Source organism: Neoarthrinium moseri (assembly GCF_022829205.1).
Source record: "Neoarthrinium moseri strain CBS 164.80 chromosome Unknown scaffold40_Wmoseri_CBS_16480, whole genome shotgun sequence".
Classification (NCBI taxonomy): Eukaryota; Fungi; Ascomycota; class Sordariomycetes; order Amphisphaeriales; family Apiosporaceae; genus Neoarthrinium; species Neoarthrinium moseri.
Window position 1 is genome coordinate 110,261 of NW_026055154.1, and position 25,840 is coordinate 136,100.

Below are 25,840 nucleotides of genomic sequence, written 5' to 3' on the forward strand. Positions count from 1 at the left end.
GAGCTTTCTGGTATGATCCACAGCGACCTTGTAGCATCGCACGGCTGTGAGTTTATGTATGTGTCGCTTCTATGAGAACTCTCTTCCCAACTTTCTCTTCTAGCACTTCAAGCTGCTGCTGCAACATCTCGCGGCCCCTCGGGCAGATGACTTGCCGCTATGTTGCACTGCCTGAAGAGCCTGACTTCGTCCTCTGCGAATGCTCCAACGACCGAGTGCAGTACTCCCCGATTATGGAAGAGAACAAAGTCACCTTCCTCCCAATCATGTGCGTAAACCATGTTGGGTGCAATACCAGGCCGTTGTAGTCGGTAGATGATTTGACGGACTTCGGCCAGATCTTCAATCACTGTGCCGTTTTCTAGGTGAAGCCTGCGTATCGCCGCAGGGTGGACCTGAATGGCAAGTTTTCCCGTGACAGGGTTACGCCAGCAAATTGGCAAGATCTGTATCTTCTCTTCCTCGATAGGAGGGAGGTCGTCAAAGGGTATCTCCAGCCCCTGAGTGACCAGTCCTAGCCCATCAGAGCGAGCTTTCGCCCCAGACATCCAAATGTAAGGGTGTGGCGCGTATTCGACCTTCGTGGTGCGCGCGAACTCCTTATCGGCATCAGAGAGTATGTCGTACATCGTGTAGCCTGACACAAACGCAGTAGTACCAAGCGGCACATCTAGTTCATCGCCGGTGCCGTCATCGTAGCGGCAGGTTTGCCGCCGTCCACCGGGTACCTTGACTGCCAGAAGTGTAGTCGCCACAGGTGGAGCTAGGCCGTATAAAGCGGCGTCAATGTGCCATCTATAAAAGCGAGTGAAGTCTAGGTCATCCTCGGCGGGGATGGATGTAGCATGGAAAGTCTTGTGGTGCGGATGCTTCAGCCTAAAATCCTTCAACCCCTCATATTCGGACACGAAGCCATTGCCGATGATCTGGACCTGAGGCTGATGCGGAACAGTCTTTAGATCAGGATGCAGGATGCTGCGTTTGGCATCTATAGTCTTGCCGTGACCATATGAGGTTCCGGCCGGATCAAATCTCCGAGTCAATTCGAATTGGGCTTTGGGAGATACCGCGCTCTGGTTCTTGAAGATCACGACCTGATGCGTGAAGAGCGCCTCGCGGATGACATCAAAATCGGCATCTGCGTCAACGTTAGCCCGGATTGCTTGAACCAGGGGTTAATGACGAGCTTACCGAGGAGGTTACCGATTTGACGGGTATTCTCCCAATTTCACGACAGCAGATTGTCACGTATCAGGCGTCACATGCGTATGAGATCTTACCAGTGAGATGTTCGATGTCTACGTTGGTGATGGTTGCACCAAAGTTGATGCCGGACGATTCCGGGACTTGTAGCCGCTCCACAGTGATGTGGGACATTGTGACTTCGATTGGTTATGAGCGGGGCAGGTCAATTCAGCGTCTCTGGCAGTGGGTAGTCTTGCAATTGGATTGAACTTGAAGGTGACTGTCAGAAATGAGATAGACACACTGCGATACAAGTATCTGGCGGGAATGGCAGTTCTTATACCTGTCACTTGAACAAAGGGGCGGCGGGCGCATGAGACCGATGGGGTCCACCTACGGGCGGTGGCGGCTGTCCGGAAGCCGCCGACGAAGCGCAATTCAAATTCGTCGGGCTTGACCTCACAGCGCACCATCAGCCAATTCAGCCAATTGGCAACGTGCAGCTTATCACTCCTACGGAGTCGGTCTACACGACTCTTTTGCATGAGGTGAATCTTAATCTCTCGTATCTCCCACTCGCCTAACAAACGGGCCCGCAGTTATGGATCGGTCTATCTGGGAGGGACACCACGGATCAAAACACACAGTAATAGGGTGTAGTCAAATGACTCAAATCGTATTAGCCCCACGACGGGTACTCGCGAGCAGCATCCCATGGTCTCGTCCTCGACTGTCAGATTTTACCTCTATCTAGGAACCTGTTTGGGATTTCCACGTGCTTGCATCGAATGTATTCACAGAGATTCTTGCCCAAGCTGTCAAAGCTGCTCGTCGAGTTGAACCCTCTGTCGAGATGATCTTTCAGTAAGAAATGGACAGCGCGGATGTTAGGGAACTCGCAGCGGTCAATCTGTCGACCAACGTCATCTCTGCCCAGAAGCTCTCGCAGCTTTGATGTGCTAAGCAACGATCGAAGCCAGTCCCACTCATCGTCATGCCTGACGAACAGACCAAGATTGCAGTTCGAGCTCTTGTCGCCAGATCGACCCATGACAACGTATCCAAGAGGTGCAAGCGTGGTCGGACCGAGGCTTGCAAGGTCTATTGGGTTCTGTGTATCGTAACTAGGCTGTTCTCGCTCATACGTCCTCACGTTGGTTGGCGAAGGGATGTCAAGGATAGTCCCATCGGGTAGATGGGCTGTCTCATGGACAAAGGTCTGAGGCATGAGGCTGACCCAATACTCGAAGAAGGGGCGACCAATCGCAGTGCGCATGTCGGGCGCCATAGTGCTACCTGGGTAGCCTTGAAGTAGATTTTCGATACAGAACCGTGCGAAAGAGCCACGATCAGAGTCAACAAAGCTGGACCCCGACAATATGTCAGGGTCTGCGCTTTGAGCAAATATCCTGCAGTCTACAGTCGCCTCCTCCTGACTGCATGGGTTCTCTGGGACGACGCCGGCAATCATGAATTTCAGGCATGAGAATTTTTCAATATCACTTCCCATACGGGCCTTTGTCTGCCGTTCAATCATAGCAAGCTTTTCTTCGATATCAAGACCGGTGAGGTAGACTAAGAAGACGGGAGTCAGTAGTTTATGTTGCCCAATGATGGCTTGCCCAATCTAGAGACTGCCCAACCCAGACTCGGAAGATATTATCACATGAGCCATGAAACTACTTACAATGAAACTCTGCTTGCCACCCGCCTTTCGCTGTTAAGCCCACTGAGAATGAAGTCAGGTCTGTCTTTTCATGCTTACCAAGTTTGGACTTACCTTTGGTCGTCGACGGTGGTGGCAGCCCTTTGACTCCTGAGACGTGCACTTGGTTTTCACCGACTTCTCGCAACACGATATCTTCAATGGAAGCTGTTACGTCCGAGTTGTAGTAAAGCGGCCCCTGGATCTCATACAGGAGCTGACTGGCAACAGTAGCGATACTAACCAAACCATCTTTACCTTGCTCCATCGAGATAACCGCTTCTCCCTTTTCATCGATAGCAGCAATTGGGTCTGTTTATAAGATTAGTGCACTTTCAGTATCCCCTTGCTGTCTCAATATTTTATGACGTTTATTAGGGTGACGACTTACAGCCCATATCGGTGTCATGAACACCAAGATCCTTGAAGCCTGAGTAGTAGCCACCAGTTGCGTAGGTACTGCACTCGATTATGTGGCCAATCATCAGGGCACCCGCAAGCTCCTTCATATTATCTCTCGTCCATCCGTGCCACCACATTGCCGCACCCAATGTCACAGAGGCATCAGCAACGCGACCACAGAGCACAATATCTGCACCGCCCTGAAAACATGCAGCAATTCCTGTGCCTCCAAGGTAGCATTGAGCGCAGATAGGCTCAAAACCCCACTCCTGAATTGGCTTATTCGCCGGAAGGCTCAAGAAAGGTTCTCCTATTGACATATTAGCAGTCAATTTTGTGTATTATTTATATGTGGGTTTACCTTGACGATAGAGCTCAAGTGCAGCGTCTGTAACATCATCGCCATCAACGATTCCAATCTTAAGGCTAACCCCATGCTTCGTTATCAGCTTGTCGACTGCTTCGGCTAGGCCGTGCACGTCACTGGCTCCGGCATTGACTGCAATCTTGACACCTTTCTGGGCCAGCCAAGGGATGGCAGGATCGATTTCTTCCAAAAAGTAAGGCTCATATCCCTGTGCAACGATTGTTGAACCCGAGGTCATCTTCTGCTGCGCCAAGCGATCGCGTTTATCGGAACCTCGCAGAGTCATGTTACATTCTGACATCCAGTCGCCCGTAATCACGTCCACATCCTCGTTCTTTGCCATGTCATGGATTGCTCTCTTGCGGTCATATACACCTGACAATTGTCAGTCGTCGATGATTTTGATCGATCTCCATTGACTCACCTCCTGAGCAACCCGCAATCCGGATAGGCCTTTTTGCTCCTGTGCTGCTGGCTGCATGGTGGTCGCTAGTACCGTTTGGTGGATCTTGATTAATAGGCACCATAATAAGGTAATTTTATGATATCACGAAGGTTTTAACCTATAATTGCGATAGGTACTTTTCTTCGTACAAGAGGTGCTCAAAGGATTGCACGGGAGGTCATAGCGATATATACATTCACAAGCCGGACTTCCACTTCCTAAGATTGGTCGAATGAGCCTATCAAATGTTCCATATGATACGCCCCATTCTCCAGTCTGAGCATTATGCAGGCGACGCTAATGACTCAGTATTTCCGAGCACATTTCCGCCGTTGTTACACAGGTGCAACACAGCAGCACATAACCCCGCTTCGGGCTATGGCAATTATACAACATGCATAACGCTGGTCGATAGATGTTTTCCCAATTGCTGATATTCTTTCAGTTCAAAATCGGGACGTCCGGAATACGGGAGGCAAACTAAATCAGTAGAAGAATGGCTTATTCAGGAATCGGTGGTTATAGGCTTTCCCATGCATATAGCGGGGCCAACCAATATTCATTCTGATATCATGCTCATTTAATCCCTGTGAAGAAATCCACCTCGAAGCCTCAGAGCAGTGTGTTTGAGGCCTGTTCTCAAATGACTTGTGTTTCTGATCCTTTCTTGGATAGCTTTGCTCGGGATGTGCACTTCCTTCAGATACTCTGGGCTTTCATATGCCTCTAGTACACACAGTCTATCCGGGCTCTGGGCATCCTTTAGTAAGGAATAAACAAAGGTTCCTTTTTCTTCATTCAAGCCAGTTTCAATGACTTGCTTCCAATAAGGTAGGGATTGCGAGGCTGCGCCTGGTTGATAGCTGAGATCTGCGAACAAAACATGCGGATCGGTCACTGAAATTTCTCTGGAGAAATCAAGTCCGCCGATTATCTCTAATTGGTGAATCGTCGGCGCACCCTCGAAGACTCTCTCCGTAGTTGACCATTTAATCATGTCTTTCACACCCTGTGTTTCCATATGTGCATCCACAGTCGCTTTATCAGCGTACCTGGCCTGGTCAATGGATGTTGTTCTCTTTTAGATCACGGGAAGCTTAAGCCAACACTTACTCTTCAACTACGTAGACTGAAGTTCCGTCTGTCTCGTCTCTGGGCAACAAAACAGCATACTTCCTTACGCCGGGCTCGTTCTGCAATGCGAATCTTGAGCACTCGGTCAACTTCCTGATGTACTTTGGACACGTCAGTCTCTAATTCTTGTTACTGTTCAAAACCTACCTCGTCTCGAACTTCCACGCTCGCCGCAGGTAGGTGTGCCACAACTAGAGTGCGCGCCATAGTGGTTTGAATTGCGTACCGGAGTTTTTAGGAGTCAACAATAATTACAACATGATCAAGCAAGCTGAGAGTATAAATTTTGGAATTTTCGGCAACGCATATCCGAACTCTATTTCTAAGTGGGGCTGGAAGTTGGACTGTCAAAATGGTGGGTTCAGACATGGCGAGATGAACGAGACTCTCTGTTGTCATATTTTTGTTAATATACCGAAGAACTGTTGCTATAGTCTCGGTCGTAAGTCAGTTTTTATCGAACACAGTCCGCCTCTCATGAGAACCATCTGTTTTCTCAAAATCTTGCCTGTCGGGTTCTTCGGCAGAGCAGGTATGTGCCATACGCCACCTCGCAACTTCTTGTAACCGGTAACTTGACCATCTATTGTGACATGAACTTCTTTCAAAGCGCGAAGTATCTCCTGATCCGACTTGAACTTATCCTTCAATACCACCCAAGCTGTTGGGAGTTCAGTTAGTCGACTCTCGTCCCACGTAGCACCTACTCCGCCTTCAACTACATTGGGATGCGCGTTTAGAAAGGCTTCTAGCTCTGCAGGGGAAACTTGGAAGCCTTGATATTTGATCAACTCCTTGCTTCTTCCAACCACACTTATCCTCCCCTCTTTATCAATGATACAGACGTCGCCCGTGTTATACCAGCCCTCTATGGGAAATGCGTTTTCGGTAGCATTTGAATTGAAGGCATATCCTCTTGTGATATTCGGACCCCTAAGCCAGAGCTCTCCAGGGCCTCCTTCCTCTGCATCATCGGAGGTACCTTCTTTTTTTAAGCAAGCCTCGATATTAGGTAACAGATGTCCTATAACGCCGTCCGGAAGGATTTCGCTGAATTTCTGATACGCAACATAACCTGAGGCCTCTGTCATGCCGTACACTTGAATTAGACGCCATGGAGCTCTCTTTGTCAGTTTTTCGATGAGCGCTTTCCTAAGCGGTGCGCCTCCGACATTGATCATCCTTGCATGGGAAAAGTCATACCGTGACGTCACATCCGTATTTGCCAGAGTGAGAACAACGCTTGGGACACCTTGGAAACTTGTCGCTCTGTTTGACTCGACTAGACGCGCGAAATCTTCCGTGCTGTAAGAAGGCATAGCATGATGGAGCATCCCTGTGAACGGACCTAGAAACAGAGGCATCGTGGTCATGGCTATGTGAGCCCAGGGGGTGAATGCTACTGTCGTCGACTTGGCGTTGAATTGATCTCTACCATGGTGAATGAGCTGGTAGCAGTTAGACACAAAATTGTAATGTGTCAGCTCCACCCCTTTTGGCTTGCCAGTAGTCCCGGAACTCAAGTGTATAGACGCGAGGCGTGTTGAGGTATCTTCCCAGTGAGGGATTGAAAGACTGCTCTCTGCCCAAAAATCTGTCGGAATGTGCTTCAAGCCCGGAACGCTAGATATCACTGAGAATACCGTGGGATTTGCCCAACTGACTCCAATGCCCTTGAGCTCCACCTGTGCTAGAGATATAGCCTGCTTGACGATAGTGATTGCCTTCCCGTAGGCGATGACATACAATGGGCGTGAAACTGCAAGACCATGGCCTATTTCCGATGATTTCAACGCGTGGTTGATGGGGCACACCACGCCGCCAGTCCAAAGAATGGAGTGAAAAATCTCCAGATACTCGACGCTATTAGGGAGGATCAAGGCCCATCTTGCCTGATCTGGTGGGTTCAAGCATGATTCCAGTCCTTTCGCAATTCTTCCCACGCGAATTCGCAATTCACCAATGGTTACACTCCGATTGGTGAGACTATCTTTGGCTACCAAATGCGAGTCTGGGAGGCTCGGGTCAATAGATGCGTGGAGAAGTTCAGTAAGATTTTGGTTCCGTGGAATAGGAATAGTCTCGGAGCGATAGGTTCTCATTGTTGGATTTTGGCACGTATGGAGCTTTGAGCAATCAAGTAGAATATTTCAACCCGAATTTCGAGTACTATCAAATTCTGTCTCGTTATCCCGCTATCGGGTTGAGAAGACACCAAAGTTATATCTCATGTCTAGTCTACTTTTTCGCCATCTAGACCACGCCATTGCGGGACGCCTGTAGTGGCGGAAATCGAGACCTCTACGCTATCGCGTACTGCTGACCTGTCGCTTACAGCAAGAAATATCTATTATTGGGCCGGACCATTCGTGAGCAATCAGATTACCACTTGTGGTCCAGCCCCAGGATCGCTCTCGTTGATCTGCAGGCCCCGCCTTTTTTTGCGAGGAGCTAATGAATCATTAGAGCAGCTGTCGAAAGCTACTCGCGTTAGTTATGATCGATGTTATGGAAATCTTTTCCGGTATTGTGCATTGCCCAGAGTTTGCAACGAAGTTCTGCAGCGTCTTGGCACTACAATACTGCTCGAAGTGGTGGTACACATTTGCACATTTGGAGGGTAGTTCCGGAAAAGTAGCCCAAGCGACACGGTCGACTTCCAAGCCTATTTACTGGCATTCTGGACTTTCCTGCTTGCTATTTATTTTGGGGCGTCGACAATGACCACCACACGCTCAAAAAGACCTCTTCGGCCTATCAGAATCGGCAATGCGTCTGGTGCAATTGGCGACGGCATCGATCAGATCTACAAATTGGCAAAATCGGGATCAGTTGATGCCATTACCGCTGACTACTTAGCCGAGTTCAACATCGCATGGAAGGCCATAGAGCTTCAAACTCAGCCAGAGCTCGGGTATGAACCTAATTTTCTCGAGCAATTGGCCTGGGAGAATGGGGACGCTGCTCGACTAGTAGCAGAAAAGCGCATTAAAATTGTCCATGACGGTGGTGCGCTGAATCCAAAAGGCCTTGCTGTGAAGGTAGACGAATACTTCAAGAATTTGGGATTTGATGATGTGAAAGTAGCTGCAGTCATAGGAGATGATGTGACCAAGAGGCTGCGGCAGAATCAACTTGGGAGTATCCGACACCTCGATCGCGATGGGGAATACTTCAATCCCAAGAAGCAGAAGATCTTGGCAGCAAATGCATACACGGGACAATCTGGGATCGTCAGTGCTCTTCAGGCAGGCGCAGATATTGTCATCTGCGGGCGGTGTTGCGACGCGAGCCCCGTGATGGGCCTTGCATACTGGTGGCACGGCTGGAACTCCACGGAATATGACAAAATGGCTGGGAGCCTTATGGCCGGCCATCTTATTGAGTGTGGAGCCTACGTGACAGGGGGGAACTTCTGTGGTGCTCAAGAGATTGAGCATCTTCACCATGCAGGATACCCTATCGCGGAAATTTCGTGCGATGGGACGGCTGTAATAACAAAACCTGTCGATAGCAACGGGGCCGTCACAGTAGACACTTGCAAGGCACAACTGTTATACGAGATCCAAGGCCCAATTTACCTTAATGCTGATGTGGTTGCCGACATCGAGCAGGCGAAGTTAGAGGAGGTTGGCAAAGATCGTGTCAGAGTAACGGGCATCAAAGGGATGGCACCTCCCTTGACCGCAAAGCTTGCGATATGTCTAGCTGGTGGATGGCAAGCTGAGCTCTCGGGCTTCTGCGCCGGACTGGATACAGACTTCAAGTTTCAGCTCCTAAAAGACCAAGTAATGCGCCAGATCAACCCCAACGACTTCTCTACCATCAGCATCGAAAAATATGGAACACCAAGCCCAAATCCTCGTTCACAGGCAGAATCCACCGTTCATATCCGAATGTTTGCACAGTCTCCTGATAAAGACGCCATGATCCAGTTCAAAAGGGCCATATTCTATAACGGCATGCAAGGATATTGTGGACTTCACCTGTCTATGGATTGGAGAACTATGGAAGCACGGCCGTACGTGAAATATTTTCCCGCTCTTATGGCTCAATCAGATCTTCCATTAGAGGTGCAGTTCATTGGGACTTGGCCACGAGTAGTTGCGGTGGAGGCTCGCAGACGCTCTGAGTGCATCTTGCAGGTTCCAGTCCAGCGAAGTTACCAACCAGCGGCTGGGCTCGATGAACAATGCCAGACTATTCGGCGTCCATTGGGCGACCTGGTCTTTGCTCGTAGTGGCGACAAGGGAGGAAACGCCAATGTTGGCTTTTGGGTTCGCAACTCGGCGGCATGGCCGTGGCTACAAGCATTCATGACCAGCTCCAGGCTCGCCGAGCTTTTTGCGGACGACTGGGATGAAAAGTACACCGTCGAGCGCTGCGAGTTTGCATTATTGCACGCGGTCCACTTCGTCGTGAAGGGGATCTTGCAGGATGGTGTAAGTAGCTCTTCAATCTTGGACGGGTTTGGAAAAAGCATGGGTGAGTTTCTAAGAGCTCGACAAGTTGAGCTTCCACTGGAACTGCTTGAGATGGAGAATGCATTACGAATGAGGTCAAGAAAAGAGCATTTCGGGCCAAGGTTATGAATGTGTGGCAGGCATACACTTGAGACTAGAAATATCTGACGAATGTTGTCGATCATATGGTACACGTTCTTGCTTAAAGGCATGGATAGCTAAGTTAGCTAACTATGCGACTAAGTGAGACTCCGACCACGATCTAGAGTATGACAGTCTATCGCACTATGCAATAATTCGATGTCACTGTACGTCAATTAGTTTGTGCCATGGTAGCCGGATGGATAGAACTCAGTGAGATGCTGGCACTGGGATTTTACCGAGCTTTGAGGTTAGCGGCTGCTGTATCACGCGGGGCGCCACACGGGCCTCGTACCGCCTATAACTCCGCAAATACCCAGCACTCCAGGTACTTGAGTACTTAAGTACGGAGTAGGGCACCCATTAACTTGAGCGATGCACCCCTCGTAAAGTTGGTTGGAACTATTTCCCACATGCAAGACACCGATATCTACTTTACAAAGTCAAGCGGAAGTTACCCAAATTGTCCAATTGAAGTCCATAAACAACTCGCAAATGGCGAACGCTAGCCCAATCAGAAATTCTACGGGTCGTTACGAAAACGTCGACTTTCGCAAGGCCATAGGATTCCAATATCCTCCAGTCAAGTGCAGTTACAATCGCCGCGACGTTCTGTTGTTTGTAAGTCAGCCATAATACCACACCAGTCTTCAGCATTGAGGCGAGGCCACCTGACTTCTTGGATTAGGCCAATGCAATCGGAGTGCAACGAGATGAGCTGCATTTCTTGTACGAGCTCCACCCCAAATTCGCTGCCTTCCCAACTTTTCCGATCAATTTGGGCTTTAAGCAAACTGATCAAGACGTTTTCGATTTCATTGCCCGCACGACCACCGTTGACGTGCCAGGGATCCCACCGTTTGACCCTCAGAGGTCGGTGGATGGCGAACGGGGTATCGAGATAGTAAGGCCACTACCCGTAAGCTCTGAGGGACTGGACTTGGAAATTCGCAACAAAGTCATTGGAGCATATGACAAAGGTTTGTGCTCCCTAAGAACTCAAGTACTTTTCTCTGACGTAGTGTGGCTAGGAGGAGCTATGATCCTAGAATCTGAGGGGGAGTTAGTGGACATCAAGACTGGTATAACATACGCCAGGCTCTCATCTACCGCCTTTGGTATTGGTCAAGGTGGATATGATGGCCCACGAGGTCCATCAAAGCCGGCTATCAAAATGCCAACCCGAGCACCTGACGCTATCCATAAAATGCAGACCACGACTGAAATCGCACTGCTGTATAGGCTCTGCGGAGATTACAATCCTCTCCACGCAGATGAGGAGTTCGGCAAGCGCGCTGGCTTCAAAGGGTCCATTCTCCAGGGACTGGGTACTTGGAATATTGCCGCTCACAGCGTATTGCGGGAACTAGGCAGGTCGAATCCGGCAAGGCTTCAGAAGTTCGGCGCAAGATTCAAAAGTGTCGTGTATCCTGGAGACAAGCTCGTAACACGTATGTGGGTGATTAGTTCACACAGCAATTTTGAAAATGTGGTGTTTGAGACAGCTGTGGAAGAAGACGGGCGAATAGCACTATCTAACGGATATGCCCACTTGAAGAGGGAGAAGAACAAGCTGTAGTATAGACGTCATTCTTAGTATATTAACTCTGACAGTTAGAGTATCATAAATACGACGGTAGCCATTTGGGCTTCCTCTTCTCTCGGAAGGCAGCTAAGCCCTCTGAGGCATTCTTACTTCTGAGCATGGCTTCGGAGTATATTTCTTGTCCCCTCATTGTTGCTCTACTGATTCCAGTTTCCCATGCCTCTCTTGCCGCAAGTCGAGATATGATCACGCTGTCGGGACTATGAGCTGCAATCTCGGATGCGTAATCCAGCGCCCGATCAAGGAGTCTATGTTGGGGCACTACCTCCTTTACTAATCCCCATTCCATGGCTTCTTTGGCGGCCAATAACCTTCCAGTGAGGCAAAGGTCCATAGTTCTGTGGTTCCCGAAGAGCATCATGCAGCGAGGTAACGCTCCCGCAAGGGCTGAAACCCCTCGCAATACTTCTGGCAGTCGAAAAGTGGCATTTGGCGATGCAAAGATAACATCTGAGTTGAGTACAATCTCGAAACCCCCTCCTGCTGCGCGTAAGGATGGTCCTTTGCATCAAATCTTTCAGGCACTTACCATGGGCATGACCATTGCATGCAGAAATGATCGGTTTCTTTCCCGTACGATTGGACATCCCACCAAAACCACCTTGAGGATATTCGAATGCAATATCGTTGGTGTCTATAATGTCTAACCGCTCTTTAAGGTCCATGCCGGCGCAGAAGGCATTCTGTCCGGCCCCAGTGAAAACGGCACATCGAAGTTCAGGTTCCGCATCGTACCATTTCCACAGCGCACCAAGCTCAATGGTAGCTTCGACAGGCAGGCAATTCATGAACTGTGGTCGATTTATAGTAACCAGCAGGATATGTTTCCGAGGGAACGTAACCAGGCTGTGTACTACATGAGGGTAAGGGTTTAAGATCCAGCCAGGAACCTGGTTATTCGTTCTTGCACTTGCCATACCGATATGGCTGCTGTGACGCTGAGTTGACTCCCGGTGAGTGATGTTTATACCCTTAGTGCGTGCAATAATGTACAAAAGATTTTATTTGACGATTTTGTATAATTGAATCAAGGGTTCAAGACAATGATAGGGTCGTTCATTCTCAAAGTGTTAAGCGGTATTGGTATTTGGGAGTGGAATCGATGCCCAGCCAACTTGACCCCCAAACCGACCTGTAGCATGAGAATCTGCACCGAAACTAAAGCACATTCAAACCCTGTCCGCATAGGCCGAAAACCTAACGAGGAGATATCGATACACGTCCCAGCGCTAGTAAGAACTGATTCATCGCAGACCAAAGGCTGACTATTGAATTTTCGCAGTGCGGGGTACTTGGCCGTGGCAGCGAGTAGCTCTGGTGCTAACCGGCTCTAGTCGTACATGGGAAACGATTACCGATCCTGGGCGTGCTGGATTTTCTGGAAGCGAGCAAGGCTACATAGGACACGATGCAAGGATCGTCAGCATGCATGACTTGCAGGATTCCGTTTAGCCGAGACACTGAAACGCAACTCGTTGAAGGTCTCTCAGTCTCTCTGTTAGATATCGAGACTTAGCGATTCGCTAAGGCTTAGGACATTTATGGCAATCTCGATGATTACAGTTATCAGTATCAAAAATAATGACAATAGACTCAGGTGATATTGTGAAAGGGAGTATTCTATCCTCAGCTCATGCTTACTGCTCTAGACTGGCAAGGAAAGTGAGCAAAGATGCATCCAACAGATATACCTCCACCTTCAACTCCGACATTCCTAGAACTGTCATTCCCAGTTCCTAGGGTCCTCTTGGTCCGTATGGACCGCCCCAAAGACCTGAATGCGATGTCAACGACGGCGCAGTGGGAAATGGATGCAGTCTGGAAGTGGTTTGACCTGGAGCCAACACTCAGCGTGGCTATAATAACGGGTACTGGACGAGCATTCTCTGCTGGTGCTGACTTGAAGGAATGGAACAATTCTATGGCAGATGGTGCAGATCCTCACAACAGGATGGGTAATGCTCCATCTTTCAAACCTTTGAGCCGACGTATGGGCAAGAAGCCCGTAATAGCGGCCGTCAACGGGCTAGCGATGGGTGGTGGATGCGAATTCGTCGTCAATTGCGGCAAGTTTCTGCAATCTTCTCTTTACCAATCCTCGCTAACGAGGGTGAAGATCTCGTCGTGGCAGCTGAGGATGCATATTTTGGCCTTCCGGAGGTAAAGCGAGGACTTGCAGCCATCGGAGGCGCCCTGCCGCGAATAATAAGAACGATTGGTCTTCAGAGAGCCTCGGAATTCTCGTTAACCGGTCGTAAGGCAACAGCTCATGAATTCTATCAATGGGGGCTTGTGAATAAGGTCGTGCCCAGAGAGAGAGTTGTCGACGAAGCTATCAAGTATGCCGAACTGATCGCTTCAAACAGTCCGGACGCCATTGTATGTACCAGAGCTGGGCTAAGACAAAGCTGGGAAACGGCTTCAGTGGAGAGAGCCACCGAGTTAACACTCGAGAAAGAATTTTCTGAGCTACAAAGAGGCGAGAATATCCTGGAAGGCTTGAAAGCATTTTCAGAAAAACGAGAGCCTCGATGGAGAGGGACTCGCCTCTGACTGTTCCCATTAATTTACAGCGCCTTCTTTCAGTATCTTGGCCAAGATCTGATAGAATCATGTCGCGGTGTGGTGGTGGTAGGCCATAGCCGATACTAGTTAATCTTAACCTTTACCGCATGAGATGTTATGCCATCAATGTGCGAAATGAAACCGGAAACTTAGAAACAGCGCGATGTGAACTTTGCATTATTGGGCCATAATTTCTCACTTCAAATTGATTGCATTTGCAGTAGTTCCATATCACTGACCTTGCTTAACTTGCATTCTGGTGTGGCTGAACGATCCCAAGCTTTCCATTTCTGGGCTAATGATTCAGCGGTACCATTGCTTGCGTCTCCCGGAAAACGTATTCTCAGGTTTTATCACACCTCATCAGTCGGATGGCTTAGATTGTGTGGTTGCCCCGCAGATTTCACTATCGTTTGGGGTAAACGCATCTTCTCATGGGTTAGGGTACAAGCAAATGTTATTTGAGACTTTTGGAGTTCTCAAGCATATCTTGAGCCTGATTTCAGGAAGAGGTCTCCCCTATAGACTTACGGCGTGCAAGACACGGACCCTTGCTCCTTCTCTGAGATTTCAAATCCTCCATTTTACTCCGTATACTGTACCATCATGCACGATATCAAGAATGCCCCTCAGACCGGACAAGTAGAAGACCTCGAAAAGCACACTTCATCTCGGCCAGATGGCAATGGTGATGATGCATCTTCAATCAGATCGGAGGCCCTAGGTGATAACCTTCCTCAGGGGTATTTCTATTCTCTTCGGTTCATCGGCGCAATAACTGTCAGTCATGATATCAAGATGCCAGTTGACTCACTTTCTAACCAAAGTCTCAGGGATTCTGCTTATCCGCTCTGTCGGCATACATCTTCCTCATACTACCTACAAATGTCTTAACCTACATCAACGCAGACATTGGCCCCAGCCCTTATATCTCTTGGGTTAATATTGCGCGTACTCTTGCACTCTCTTTCACTTATACTATCCTCGGCCGTTTATCAGACCTCTTTGGACGCAGGTGGTTCTTTATCGGAGGTAATATCGTTGCATTAATAGGCATCATCATCTGTTCACTGGCGAGAAACATCGATGTTTTGATAGTTGGAAGTGCAATTTACGGATTGGGGGAGACAGTACAGCTCAGCTTCAACGTTGCAGTTGGCGAACTGGTGCCAAACAAGTATAGACCAATTGTTCTCTCGTTCATCTTTTTAACGAATGCACCGATAGCAACATTTGGGCCTATTATTGGTGAGTGAGCCTGCTTTCTTTGTTGCCGCGATTTTTACACATTTAATTCGTCTAACAAGTTGATAGCCCGAAAATTCGTGGAAATACAATCCCTAGGATGGCGCTGGTGCTACTATATCAACATTATCGCTGTGGGCCTAGCTATCGTCCTTTTGTTTCTTTTCTACCACCCGCCAACATTTGATCTCCTGCACGAAAGGAAGAGCAAGAGGGAACTCTTGGAGAGACTTGATTGTGAGTTGACGAGCTAGCTCACATTGAAAAGACTTAACATTTGATCTAGACTTTGGTATCTTCTTATGGACTGCTGGTCTTACCTTATTCCTGATGGGTATTTCTCTCGGTGGAACCATATATCCATGGGTCTCAGCGCCTGTAATCTCAACTATAATCATTGGCGGCGCATTGTTGGTAGTCCTGTTTGTGTGGGAATCCTTCGCCAACCTCGAATACCCTGCTATTCCAGTTAAGTTCTTTCGAAACCGCGGTTTTATAAGCTTGGTTTGTTGCGCAACAGTGGCGAGCGTAAGTAATATCATGTATTCTTTGTTTGGAACCAAAAACCACTGACATAATCCAGATGTTCTACTACTCTGCTGTGCTTCTATGGCCCCAGCAAGTGCAAGCCCTGGTAGGTCACGTCGGTCCAGCAAATACACGTACATGGGTATTGACTGCCTAAAGTTCACGACGGATATCACGTATGCTGGTTGGCTCTCAGTAGGTCGGAGCTCCCGCTACAAGCATTCTTGAAACTAACACAATGCGAGTGCACTGTAGCCAGCTCAACAGCTTTAGGACAAGTTTGCGCTGGCGCCATTGTGAGATGGGGAGGAAATGTTCGGTACTGGATCATTTTCTCAACATTTGCAATGGTTGCTTTCGTGGGTTCTCTTGCATCTCTTACCCCTGCGACCAAAAACACGGGCATTGCACTCACAATACTGGGACCATTCTTCGTAGGATTCATTGAACTAGCTTCGTTGGCACTTGCTCCTCTATTTTGCAAGCCAGCAGATATTGGACTCGCGTCGGGATTGCTCGCATCTATCAGGTCAGCGGGCGGGTCAATCGCCGTCGCAGTGTACAGCACGATACTGTCAAACCGGCTGGCCTCTACCGTACCCTCAAACATCGGACCGGTCGCTGTTGCCGCAGGCTTGCCCCAAAGTCAAGTAACAGCCCTTGCGGCAGCTATCGTTGGTGGCAAGCTTCCATCGTTCCCTGGGCTTACACCTTCCATCAAATCGGCCGTGGTTGCAGTTTTACCTACAGCATATTCACAAGCATTCCAAACGGTATACTTGGCGAGTCTAGGGTTTGGTGGCATAGCTATAGTTGGTTGTCTCTTTTCCAAGAATGCCCAGGAGCTTCTAACAGACAGAGTTGAGCGCAGAATGCATAGCGACCCGGTTGTATAGCAATGAAACAAGATGTACTTATAAAATATATGATTTCATCGTTGGACTAAACATACGTTCCCAAGGGGTGTCATGTTGGACAGCGTCATTCGCTACTGGTGCATGGTTGAGCTTCTGACGGAGGAAAATGTCCCTAACCAATAAATATACCATCCCCACTTGAGTTGGGGTGACCAGCGCTCGTACTTGTTTAAGGCCATGTACGAAGTTTGGGGGCTTCAAGGCGCTCTCCGCACTGCCCCAAGCCCTCAGAGAACATGGTTAACTTACGCTGTCCCCGCACATCCCTATGGGTACTGTACATCCACGTCCTCAATGGCGAAATCACTACTCTCAGGTTTGGACCAACCATTTATTCCACGTGGTCAATAACAGACTACCACTTTATCCCATGAATTCACTCTCGAGCACGTCGTATATATCATGCCAGTATGCAGTTACCATGTCATCTTCACCTGCTACAGAAGATGGGCTTGTCTCGACAGAGGCAACGAGCCAGCCCAGCATGTCCCAGACCGATATCGATCTTCAGAGAAAGCGAGCTCGGGATCGCAAATCGCAGCAGGCAATGAGAGACCGCCATAGAGGTCTTGTACAGAACCTTAATGGACAAGTCGCATTTTTAACGAATGAACTGAACACAAGGGTCAACGAAACAGGCTTGCTTGATTCAAGGATTGCAGCCCTTGAGGCAGAGAATGCCCAACTTCGTGCCCAGAACGCAGCACTTCAGCTCAGCCTACTGAATCGAGGTGAGCATTCAAGGCTGCCGATCTTCAACAACCGGGAACCCTGGGAAACGCCGCCACTCAACTCGCAGCCGTCGTGTATCGCAGATCATATTCTCCAAAACTTTATCGCCTCCGAGCGCACTGAGAGAGCCTCTAGTCCAGCCGATACAGAATCCGGCCCACTTCGACTGAAACCAAACCCAACTTCCTTGTTATACAAACATCAGCGAACCAATGATGAAGTTAGCAACGTCGCTGGAGATATCGTTCGAAGCTATTCCGAGATTGAGACGTTCCCAAAACAGGTAGCTGTCTTCTATGTAATGAGTATTCTTTTCAAGGTAAACAAGACGCGATGACGCATGGACAAACGTTGGCTGTGTTCACTAACTCTTACAAAGTGGCTAGTCTTTCTAGATAAAAGTAGTTGGGATACCCTACCAAATTGGCTGCGACCAATTCCGTGCCAGCTCTCGCTGCCTCACGCTGCTTGGGTAGATCGCGTTCCATGGTAAGACTCGACTTTATGCCCAAGATCAAGCAGCTGATTCGAGAAGGCCCAAGGCGAGAGAGTATCTGGTCCAACATCCCGAAATCACGTTGGATGACTTTGCATCTACATACAGCTCTAGTTTTACAGTGAAATGGGACTTTGATCCTGCACATGTGTTGATAACAGTCAACTCTGGGGGGTCGGGACTCAAGGAAGTCATCATCAATCCTGTGTACGAAGACGAGATACGGCAGCTCAAGAATTGGGCTATCGGTCAAAGGTTTAGAGAGAGGTTTCCAGAGATTGCGAAGCTGATCGACGAGGAGATAAATACTGCGTGAATGACTACAACTGCTCCTAGTCAGCTGCCGGCCCTCTCGGTCGCAATACTGCATTTCAACAAAGTTATACTTTGTTTCAGATCCGGACACGGACCAGCGGCAGCAATCATCGGCAGAAATCTCAAGTCCAGATGCCCAACGCCGGCCGGGGGATTTCATCTGCAGAACTCATTTGCCCCTCCTCGGGTTGCGGAGTCTAGGCAATTCTACCAAGCAGACCGCGGACCGGGTATTATTGTCGGGTGTTGATAACCGCATTGTTCTCCTCAAAAATATTCATGTTGCCGCACCAATTCAACAGTCTAACACAAACCAAAATAGACAGTTTGGACTAGTTCGTCGGTCATAATGTCAGCCAGTGGTCAATTAGCCGGCAAAGTTATTGCTCTGACAGGTGCAGCGTCAGGGATTGGGCTGGAGACAGCTCACCTTCTTGCAAGCAGAGGAGCAACCTTATCTCTTGCTGACGTTCAAGAAGAGGCTCTAAAAGGGGTCCAAGCCGACATTCAGAGGAAATTCCAGACGGATATTCTCATATCGCCCCTAGACGTGCGCCAATATGGCCAAGTCGAAGCCTGGATCGACTCAACCGTGAAGCGATTCGGCAAACTTGATGGAGCAGTAAACCTTGCTGGAGTCATACCCAAATCTATTGGCCTGAAGATGATCGAAGACCAAGACTTGGAAGAGTGGGACTTTGTTATGGGAGTAAATTCAACGGGCGTCATGCATTGCTTGCGAGCCCAGCTCAAGGTCATGGCTAAGAATGGCTCAGTCGTGAATGCTTCATCGATTGGTGGCACTACTGGTCGCGCGAAGAATGCATCCTATGCCGCCTCTAAGCATGCAGTACTTGGCCTGACACGATCGGCTGCGAAGGAAGTTGGTGCAAGGGGGATAAGAGTCAATGCTATCTGCCCGTAAGTTAAGCCAGCCCCCTAAACCATAGTCTCGCTGAAAATAACTTCTAGTGGTCGGATATCGACGCCAATGTCTCATGAGGCACATGCTATAGTTACTCATGGAACTGGAACTATTGCGGAATACGAGGAGCAAAACCTGTCTGATGTGGCTTTGCGAAGGATAGGAAAGCCTCAAGAGGTCGCCTACGTGATCGCGTTCCTCTTGAGCGATGAGTCAAGTTATATCTCTGGAAATGATATCAGTATAGACGGCGGTTGGAGGTGTTAGAGACTGGTAAAGAAATCACAAGAGTCATCGAGAACTTCGGGTATGCCAATCAGATTTCAATATACCTTCAAGACCTTAAGGTAGCCACCATACACCATAACCAGTATAATTTCAGAGACACGACCTCTGACGCTTAGCGTCCCCAATCAATGAAGGCAGCTCTCTTCTAAGTAACTTCCCGGTACTCCCTTTTGGCAAACTCTTCACAGCATATATCCCACCCCGCAGCTTCTTGTACGGTGCCACTCGATTGTCCAGATAGCTCTTGAGCGTTTTGAGGTGTTCTTGTTGCTGCCTTCTATTGGCTTCTTGAGCCAAAACAACACACCCCGCCGGAACCTCTGTGTCCATTGATTCGTCATACATACCACATACTCCAGCTTCGCTAACCAAGGGATGCTCAAGAAGGATAGCTTCGAGCTCTGCCGGAGCAACCTGATTTGCCTTGTACTTGATGAGTTCCTTTTTCCTCCCCGTCAACCAGAAGAAGCCATCATCATCGACCCTAACAACGTCGCCTGTTTTCAACCACCGTCCGTCAAAAGTTGCCTTAGTTTCGGAAGGGTTATCCTTGTAGTGCATGAAAACAGTTGGTGTCTGGACCAGGCACTCGCCATCCTCTCCTGGCCGCACGTCGCCTCCATTGTCGTCCACTACCCTGATGGACACACCCGAAGCCGGCTTCCCGACACTACCTGCCTTGGCCGATCTGGTATCTCTCTGCAGTGCTATCGTGGCCTCGCTCATCCCGTAGCCATTGAGAACAGTGGTTCCCGGGTCAAGGATAGATTGAAGCCCTGTAACGATTTCCGGCGGCAATGCTGCCCCTGCACACATAACGGTCTTCACCGTCGTCAAGTCCAAGCCCCTCGAGGCAGGGTCCTTGACTAACCTAATGGCAGTCGCTGGCACGAGCCTGAGTATAGTTCCCTTGATCTCTGAACAGCGTTGCAAATACGGCAAGAAGTCGTAATGCTTCATCGCTACAACGTAGCCTCCGGTCCACGCAGGGACGAGTATCCCAGACGTGACGCCATAGATATGAGCGAAGGAAGGATAGAACACCTCCCTGACTTGGGCATTATACACAAACGGATTTGTTGTCCTCACAGTAAGCAGATGCGCTATCAGATTATGATGAGATAAGACCACCCCTTTTGGCTTTCCTGAGGTGCCTGAACTAAACACCATGGCAGCTGGTATCGTTCGGTTGTCCACAGACGATAGGTCATATGGCGGAATACCTACGGCCTCCTTGCTTTCAAAGTCGACCGGAAACTTCATGATTAGTATTTTAACTCTTAAATAGTGTCACGCTCACCTTCAGCAATGGGCCATCAAGTATTCTTCTCGAAGTGTCCAACGCCACGATTGTCGGCCCATTTGGGAGCTTCATCTCCTTTAACGCACTCATCACTCGTGGTAAAAGTTCACCATCTACTGCAACAACTTTTGGCTGAGCTATCTCCAGGTAATGTACTAGCTCGTAGCTAGTTGCGAGAGGATTTATCGCACTTTGCCGGATCAGAGAACACGGAATAATGGCTGGACGAAACGTCTGACCTACCTGAAAGAACCGCCACTCCACAAGACTGAATGTGCGAAGACACACCACTTGACAGAGTTGTATCCATAGATACAAGCAACATCTCCTGGCTGAAAGTCCAAAACTTGCCGCAAGGCTGCCGCATAGCGTGAGGCTGCATTCCGTAGACCCCCGTATGAAATTGACTCATTCGGCCACCCAAAGTCTTCCAAGATCGTTTTCTCGTCGCCTACATCATCGGGATTGGTCGTCAATAGGAATTGCGAAAGTGACAGGTCAGTAGGTATACGAGCAGCTGGATAAGGGGAGTGATATATTCTCAGTCCACTCATTATGGCGTTGTGACACCTATCCTACGAGAGTTGGGCGTTCTGGAATCGGCTTCTTCTCGGCGTGCCACTTCTCATGGTATTCCCAATCTTCTCTCTCAATTCGATCTGAGCTTGAGCAGAACACTAATGATTCATCTGGGCCAGACTCGTTTCACACGAACGCTGCATAGTGGCGCCCGGCAATGGAGTGTAGCACTGCATTAATACGCGTCCTTTCTCCTCTACCCCACACTATCCCACCTAAGACTGGGGCAACGGGTTTCGTTCTCCGGTTGGGGCAGTCAAGTTTCAATTCGCTATTAGATTCTGCTACTCTCTGTAAGATGTACCATGCTGATGGAAGGTACCTTTTTCGTGTAGCGACGGACGCGTCATGCGCGCATTACACCGTCAGCCGTTATGCCTGAGGCACGCATATCCACCGGACGCTCCTCTGATGAATATTTTTCTTCTCGAATGTACCTAGGTACGCACGGTTTACTCAATCTTGATTGCCACCTTTCCAAAATGCGATTGTTTCCACTGAAAGAAGAAAAGTCAGTATTAGATCTCAGATGTTGGGTCGAGAGATTGGACTTACCATGTACTCATAAGCCTCCCGTGTCTTGTCCAGGGAGAAAACAGTCTTGTCAACAACGGGGTGGATATCATTTGCCTCGATGGCTGCCACCATATCCTCCATGAGGGCCTTTGAACCTACGTAGACACCTCTGGTCGTGCAGATGTTGCTGAGGCAGTCCAGGATGGTCGACTTGGGCTTGGCACCGCCGAGGAATCCGATGATGCTGATAACACCCTCGAATCTGATCGCTGCCAGACTTTGCTCAAGGGTTCCGGCACCGCCGACCTCAATGACGTGGTCTACACCTTGTCCGTTATAGGTGAGGCTCTTGGCCGTCTTGCCCCAGTTCTCGTCCTCCTTGTAGTTGATGACATGGTCTGCGCCAAGCTTCTTGAGAGTCTCACCCTTCTCCTTGGACGAAGTTGTCGCAATAACAGTAGCACCTGCGGCTTTCGCGAACTGCTGAGAGTCAGTGCGGGTTCAGGGGGTATAGAGATGTCAGACACCGCAACCCACCTGCAAAGCGAAAATGCTAACACCACCAGTTCCCTGGGTGAGAACGGTGTCACCAGGCTTCAGAGGCTTCAGCCCGTACAGTGCGTTCCAGCTCGTCAATGCAGCACATGTCAATGTGCTGGCCTCGACGTGGCTCAGGTTCTTCGGTGCCCGTACGAGACCGTTCTCGTTAAATACTCCGCTGGTGATCTGTCAGTTTCTTGCTGTCCAATTTGGGTGATAGGTTGATTGGCTCAGTGTCAGGCTTGCCATCGTGGCAATCCCATCGCAGCTTTCGTGCACTGCCTGGCTCCCAGTCACACCTAATCAAAGGAGAAGGACTCACTATTGTCTGAGAGTTCCATCCAGAACACCGCCAAGACCAGTTCCGGCTGCTGCAGTAGTGACGGCACCAAACTGATGGCCCTGGTTGAACAGAGTAACGACTTTGTCACCCTTCTTCCATTGCGAAACCTTGGAGCCAACTTCAACCACTTCACCAGCTCCATCGGATCCGCCAACCACTGGGAAGTTGGTTGGGAAAGGGTACATGCCCTAGAGTTATGAGCTCGTCAGCAACGTGCTCGCATCGAACTGGATGGCCTCCTTTAGCCTAATAAGCACCATACCTTGGGGATGATAAGATCGCGGTAGTTGAGAGAGGCCGCGTGCAGCTTGATGAGAACCTCGTTCTCGCCGACCTGAGGGACGGGTGCGTCGTCGTACTTGAGGCCATCGAAGTCCTTGTCGGTTCCAGTGACGGACCACTGCTTCATCGTTGAGGGAGCCATACTTGATTATGTGGGTATATGATTAAGATGCAGCAGGCTGGTAATATTCACAAGTTGAGTTACTGAAGTTGTTATAGAGATTGGGTTTAGACTCCTCAGGTCATTACTTATACAATCAAGCGTCTCTTACAGCAGATAAGGCATGAAGTTTTTCCTGTGATTGGTAATGATGTCGATCCAGTAACGGGGTCTTGGCCCACCCTGCCACCCCGAAGCGGGTGGACCTCGATCATTTGCAACGTTTATGCCGTCATGGATGGAGATTACCCATGCACACACGTTAACCTTAGCGAGACAGAAACTTGAGAGAGCCGCATGTGTCAAACCTATCGGCGTCGATGGTTCGCGGGGCATTCGGCGGACTGACCTTCTAGAGCCCGCATTTGTGGATACTCTCCAATCTGCCGACTGTTTCTGGAAGAATCTGAACAAGACCAAACGGCCAGGGATCTGCTTGATGAGCGGGCGTGCGGGTGAGGCGGGCGACCACCAAGGTACCAGACAACCACCTGGACCGCTTGCCCGCCTCAATCATTCGATCTCACCGATGTCGCCTGGCTGACATATCTCTCGGCCGCGGTTTAACTGGAGCTAGTAAGTCGTGCAAAGGACGGGGAATAGAGAAGCCACACCCCGCAATGAACACATTGCTCCCGCCGTCCTTTAATAATGATCTAGAAGAGCTGCATGCTTCTGGAGGCTTTCCAAACTTGAATCTGCCTGCAATGTCTTCAGGCTGCTGCTCTACATGTCTGCTCGAATCGCTTTGGAGGAGGATCACTGAGTAGCGCCCACCACCCGTGAGATGCTAGTGACATGCTCTTGGACGCCAAGAAGCCGAGGTAGTGTTTCCTTCGGCAGGTCTCCAAAGTTGGTTCCTCGAGGGCATTGATGGTCGGGTCGTACATGTGCTGGGCCTCTATACGCCCCACGGTTCGTGCCCAAGTCCCAAAAGGCTTAGGGAGACTATAATGTAGACGACTCCAATGGCCTACTCTCACATCAACGGCTTCAGTAAACCCCGAGGTCATGTGGACTGTTTCTCCAAGAAAATCAATTAGGCCTCGTCCAGCTGTGCAGCATTACTCTTGAAGGCAGATATTCGCCTTCTACGGGTCAGCTCGCTCTACTTTCCTGGGGAACAGGACTCTGAACACTTGGTCAAGGCGACTGAGTTTCACTGTCTCTTTCATGGCATACATGATGCTTGTGAGACCGATCTAAAATAGTCATTTTTCTGGAGGATGAGGACGGATCTGGATGAAGTATGCAAGGTACCTGTATCTCGCGTCCTGCATGTACGCTTTGGCCTGGTAAGTTGGACGGACGCCTTTCCTTTCACTCCACGCTGAGGTAGCTCCAGCTCCGGATGGATAGCAATTGTGCCCCGCCAAAAATTTCCCCATCGCTACTTCACCTTCCAAAGGCTACCTCTCGCAAGCCAACGCAAAAGTTTCAAATCCGGAGTCAACAGCCACCACTCCACCCCGACCGCCGAGCCTGCAGCAGGCTCTTGACCCAAATCTCAACCGCATGACGGCCTGATCGGAAACCAGAATCTTCCAGAGAGAGCTCCACGTCAAGATGCCCCTCGACACCTCAACCTACAACCTGGCGCTGCTGCGCGTCGACGGCCGCCGCTGGAACGACCTCCGCCGGCTGCACGGGCAGATCCGCACGCAGGCCGCCGCCGACGGCTCGTCGTACCTCGAGATGGGCAACACCAAGGTCATGTGCGTGGTGACGGGGCCCAGCGAGTCGGCGCGGCGCGGGGGCGCGGGGGGCGGCGCCGGCGGGCCCGCGGCCTCGTCGTCCTCGTCGACGGCGACGACGCCCAACGGCGCCGAGATCGCCGTGACCATCGTGACGGGCGGCTTCAGCACCGTGGACCGCAAGAAGCGGTCGCGGACGGACAAGCGCGTGCAGGAGCTGCAGGCGGGCGTGGCCAAGGCGCTGGCCGGCGCGCTGCACGCCCACCTGTACCCGCGGTCGACCATCGCCGTGTCGCTGCACGTGCTGTCGCAGGACGGGTCGCTGCTGGCGTGCCTGGTCAACGCGAGCACGCTGGCGCTGGTCGACGCCGGCGTGCCCATGACGGACTACCTGGTGGCCTGCACGGCCGGGTCGACCAGCGGCCACGGCGCCGGCGACGAGGGCGCCGACCCCCTGCTCGACCTCAACGGCCAGGAGGAGCAGGAGCTGCCCTTCCTGACGCTCGGCACCCTCGGCGCCACCGACCGCGTCGCCCTGCTGGTCTGCGAGAGCCGCGTCCAGGTCGGCCGCCTCGAGGGCATGATGGCCGTGGCCGCCGACGGGTGCGGCCACATCCGCGCGGCCCTGGATCGGATCGTGCGCGACAAGGGCGCCCAGATGGTGCGGGAGGGGGCTATTGCGAAGGGAGAGAGCATTGGTATGGATCTGGACTAAGACTGCGCAGTGTCAAGAGATAGGAGAAAAGGGGGAAGGAGGACGATGGGAGGATGAAGACTGCCGCGCATGGTTCCTTTTCGCACTTCGGCATAGCATTTGCACCGGCGTTGGTTTCATGGTTTTGGCCTTCATCAAAGAGAATGGTGCATGAAGGTACGGATACAGGCGTTTGGCGTCGTCAGGCCGATGAAGGGATAGAGATGATATTTTACAACGCGAGTGGGTGTCGTCAATTCCTCTCTACAG

The 25,840-nt window shown here is 50.2% G+C and overlaps 11 protein-coding genes across 11 annotated transcripts; 6 read left to right on the plus strand and 5 right to left on the minus strand.

Annotated features, from left to right (window-relative positions):
• Window positions 1-107: 107 nt before the first annotated feature.
• JN550_009065 (uncharacterized protein) lies at window positions 108-4,186 on the minus strand (the record flags this gene model as incomplete). Its single annotated transcript, XM_049321097.1, has 9 exons — window positions 108-1,138; window positions 1,281-1,382; window positions 1,583-1,765; window positions 1,930-2,760; window positions 2,873-2,914; window positions 2,966-3,202; window positions 3,282-3,602; window positions 3,654-4,034; window positions 4,084-4,186. 9 exons carry the CDS (start codon window positions 4,184-4,186, stop codon window positions 108-110), a joined length of 3,231 nt encoding a protein of 1,076 aa, XP_049168900.1.
• A 1,480-nt stretch (window positions 4,187-5,666) lies between these two features.
• Window positions 5,667-7,340, minus strand: JN550_009066 (uncharacterized protein; the record flags this gene model as incomplete). Its single annotated transcript, XM_049321098.1, has 1 exon — window positions 5,667-7,340. One exon carries the CDS (start codon window positions 7,338-7,340, stop codon window positions 5,667-5,669), a length of 1,674 nt encoding a protein of 557 aa, XP_049168901.1.
• A 618-nt stretch (window positions 7,341-7,958) lies between these two features.
• Window positions 7,959-11,421, plus strand: JN550_009067 (uncharacterized protein; the record flags this gene model as incomplete). The annotated part of the gene is made up of 5 exons (XM_049321099.1): window positions 7,959-9,680; window positions 10,263-10,463; window positions 10,531-10,822; window positions 10,874-11,293; window positions 11,348-11,421. 5 exons carry the CDS (start codon window positions 7,959-7,961, stop codon window positions 11,419-11,421), a joined length of 2,709 nt encoding a protein of 902 aa, XP_049168902.1.
• Window positions 11,422-11,464: 43 nt separating this feature from the next.
• Window positions 11,465-12,236, minus strand: JN550_009068 (uncharacterized protein; the record flags this gene model as incomplete). Its single annotated transcript, XM_049321100.1, has 2 exons — window positions 11,465-11,928; window positions 11,978-12,236. The coding sequence occupies 2 exons, from the start codon at window positions 12,234-12,236 to the stop codon at window positions 11,465-11,467; spliced, it is 723 nt and encodes a 240-aa protein (XP_049168903.1).
• An 884-nt stretch (window positions 12,237-13,120) lies between these two features.
• On the plus strand, window positions 13,121-13,612 carry JN550_009069 (uncharacterized protein; the record flags this gene model as incomplete). Its single annotated transcript, XM_049321101.1, has 1 exon — window positions 13,121-13,612. The coding sequence occupies one exon, from the start codon at window positions 13,121-13,123 to the stop codon at window positions 13,610-13,612; it is 492 nt and encodes a 163-aa protein (XP_049168904.1).
• A 1,007-nt stretch (window positions 13,613-14,619) lies between these two features.
• On the plus strand, window positions 14,620-16,682 carry JN550_009070 (uncharacterized protein; the record flags this gene model as incomplete). The annotated part of the gene is made up of 8 exons (XM_049321102.1): window positions 14,620-14,793; window positions 14,847-15,045; window positions 15,112-15,261; window positions 15,328-15,495; window positions 15,545-15,786; window positions 15,842-15,892; window positions 15,946-15,981; window positions 16,032-16,682. The coding sequence occupies 8 exons, from the start codon at window positions 14,620-14,622 to the stop codon at window positions 16,680-16,682; spliced, it is 1,671 nt and encodes a 556-aa protein (XP_049168905.1).
• A 442-nt stretch (window positions 16,683-17,124) lies between these two features.
• On the plus strand, window positions 17,125-18,247 carry JN550_009071 (uncharacterized protein; the record flags this gene model as incomplete). Its single annotated transcript, XM_049321103.1, has 3 exons — window positions 17,125-17,754; window positions 17,815-17,924; window positions 17,971-18,247. 3 exons carry the CDS (start codon window positions 17,125-17,127, stop codon window positions 18,245-18,247), a joined length of 1,017 nt encoding a protein of 338 aa, XP_049168906.1.
• Window positions 18,248-18,595: 348 nt separating this feature from the next.
• On the plus strand, window positions 18,596-19,438 carry JN550_009072 (uncharacterized protein; the record flags this gene model as incomplete). Its single annotated transcript, XM_049321104.1, has 2 exons — window positions 18,596-19,167; window positions 19,219-19,438. The coding sequence occupies 2 exons, from the start codon at window positions 18,596-18,598 to the stop codon at window positions 19,436-19,438; spliced, it is 792 nt and encodes a 263-aa protein (XP_049168907.1).
• A 111-nt stretch (window positions 19,439-19,549) lies between these two features.
• Window positions 19,550-20,722, minus strand: JN550_009073 (uncharacterized protein; the record flags this gene model as incomplete). The annotated part of the gene is made up of 1 exon (XM_049321106.1): window positions 19,550-20,722. One exon carries the CDS (start codon window positions 20,720-20,722, stop codon window positions 19,550-19,552), a length of 1,173 nt encoding a protein of 390 aa, XP_049168908.1.
• Window positions 20,723-21,793: 1,071 nt separating this feature from the next.
• Window positions 21,794-23,149, minus strand: JN550_009074 (uncharacterized protein; the record flags this gene model as incomplete). The annotated part of the gene is made up of 5 exons (XM_049321107.1): window positions 21,794-21,838; window positions 21,897-22,337; window positions 22,395-22,575; window positions 22,720-22,928; window positions 23,003-23,149. The coding sequence occupies 5 exons, from the start codon at window positions 23,147-23,149 to the stop codon at window positions 21,794-21,796; spliced, it is 1,023 nt and encodes a 340-aa protein (XP_049168909.1).
• A 1,599-nt stretch (window positions 23,150-24,748) lies between these two features.
• On the plus strand, window positions 24,749-25,591 carry JN550_009075 (uncharacterized protein; the record flags this gene model as incomplete). Its single annotated transcript, XM_049321108.1, has 1 exon — window positions 24,749-25,591. The coding sequence occupies one exon, from the start codon at window positions 24,749-24,751 to the stop codon at window positions 25,589-25,591; it is 843 nt and encodes a 280-aa protein (XP_049168910.1).
• Between the last annotated feature and the right edge of the window lie 249 nt (window positions 25,592-25,840).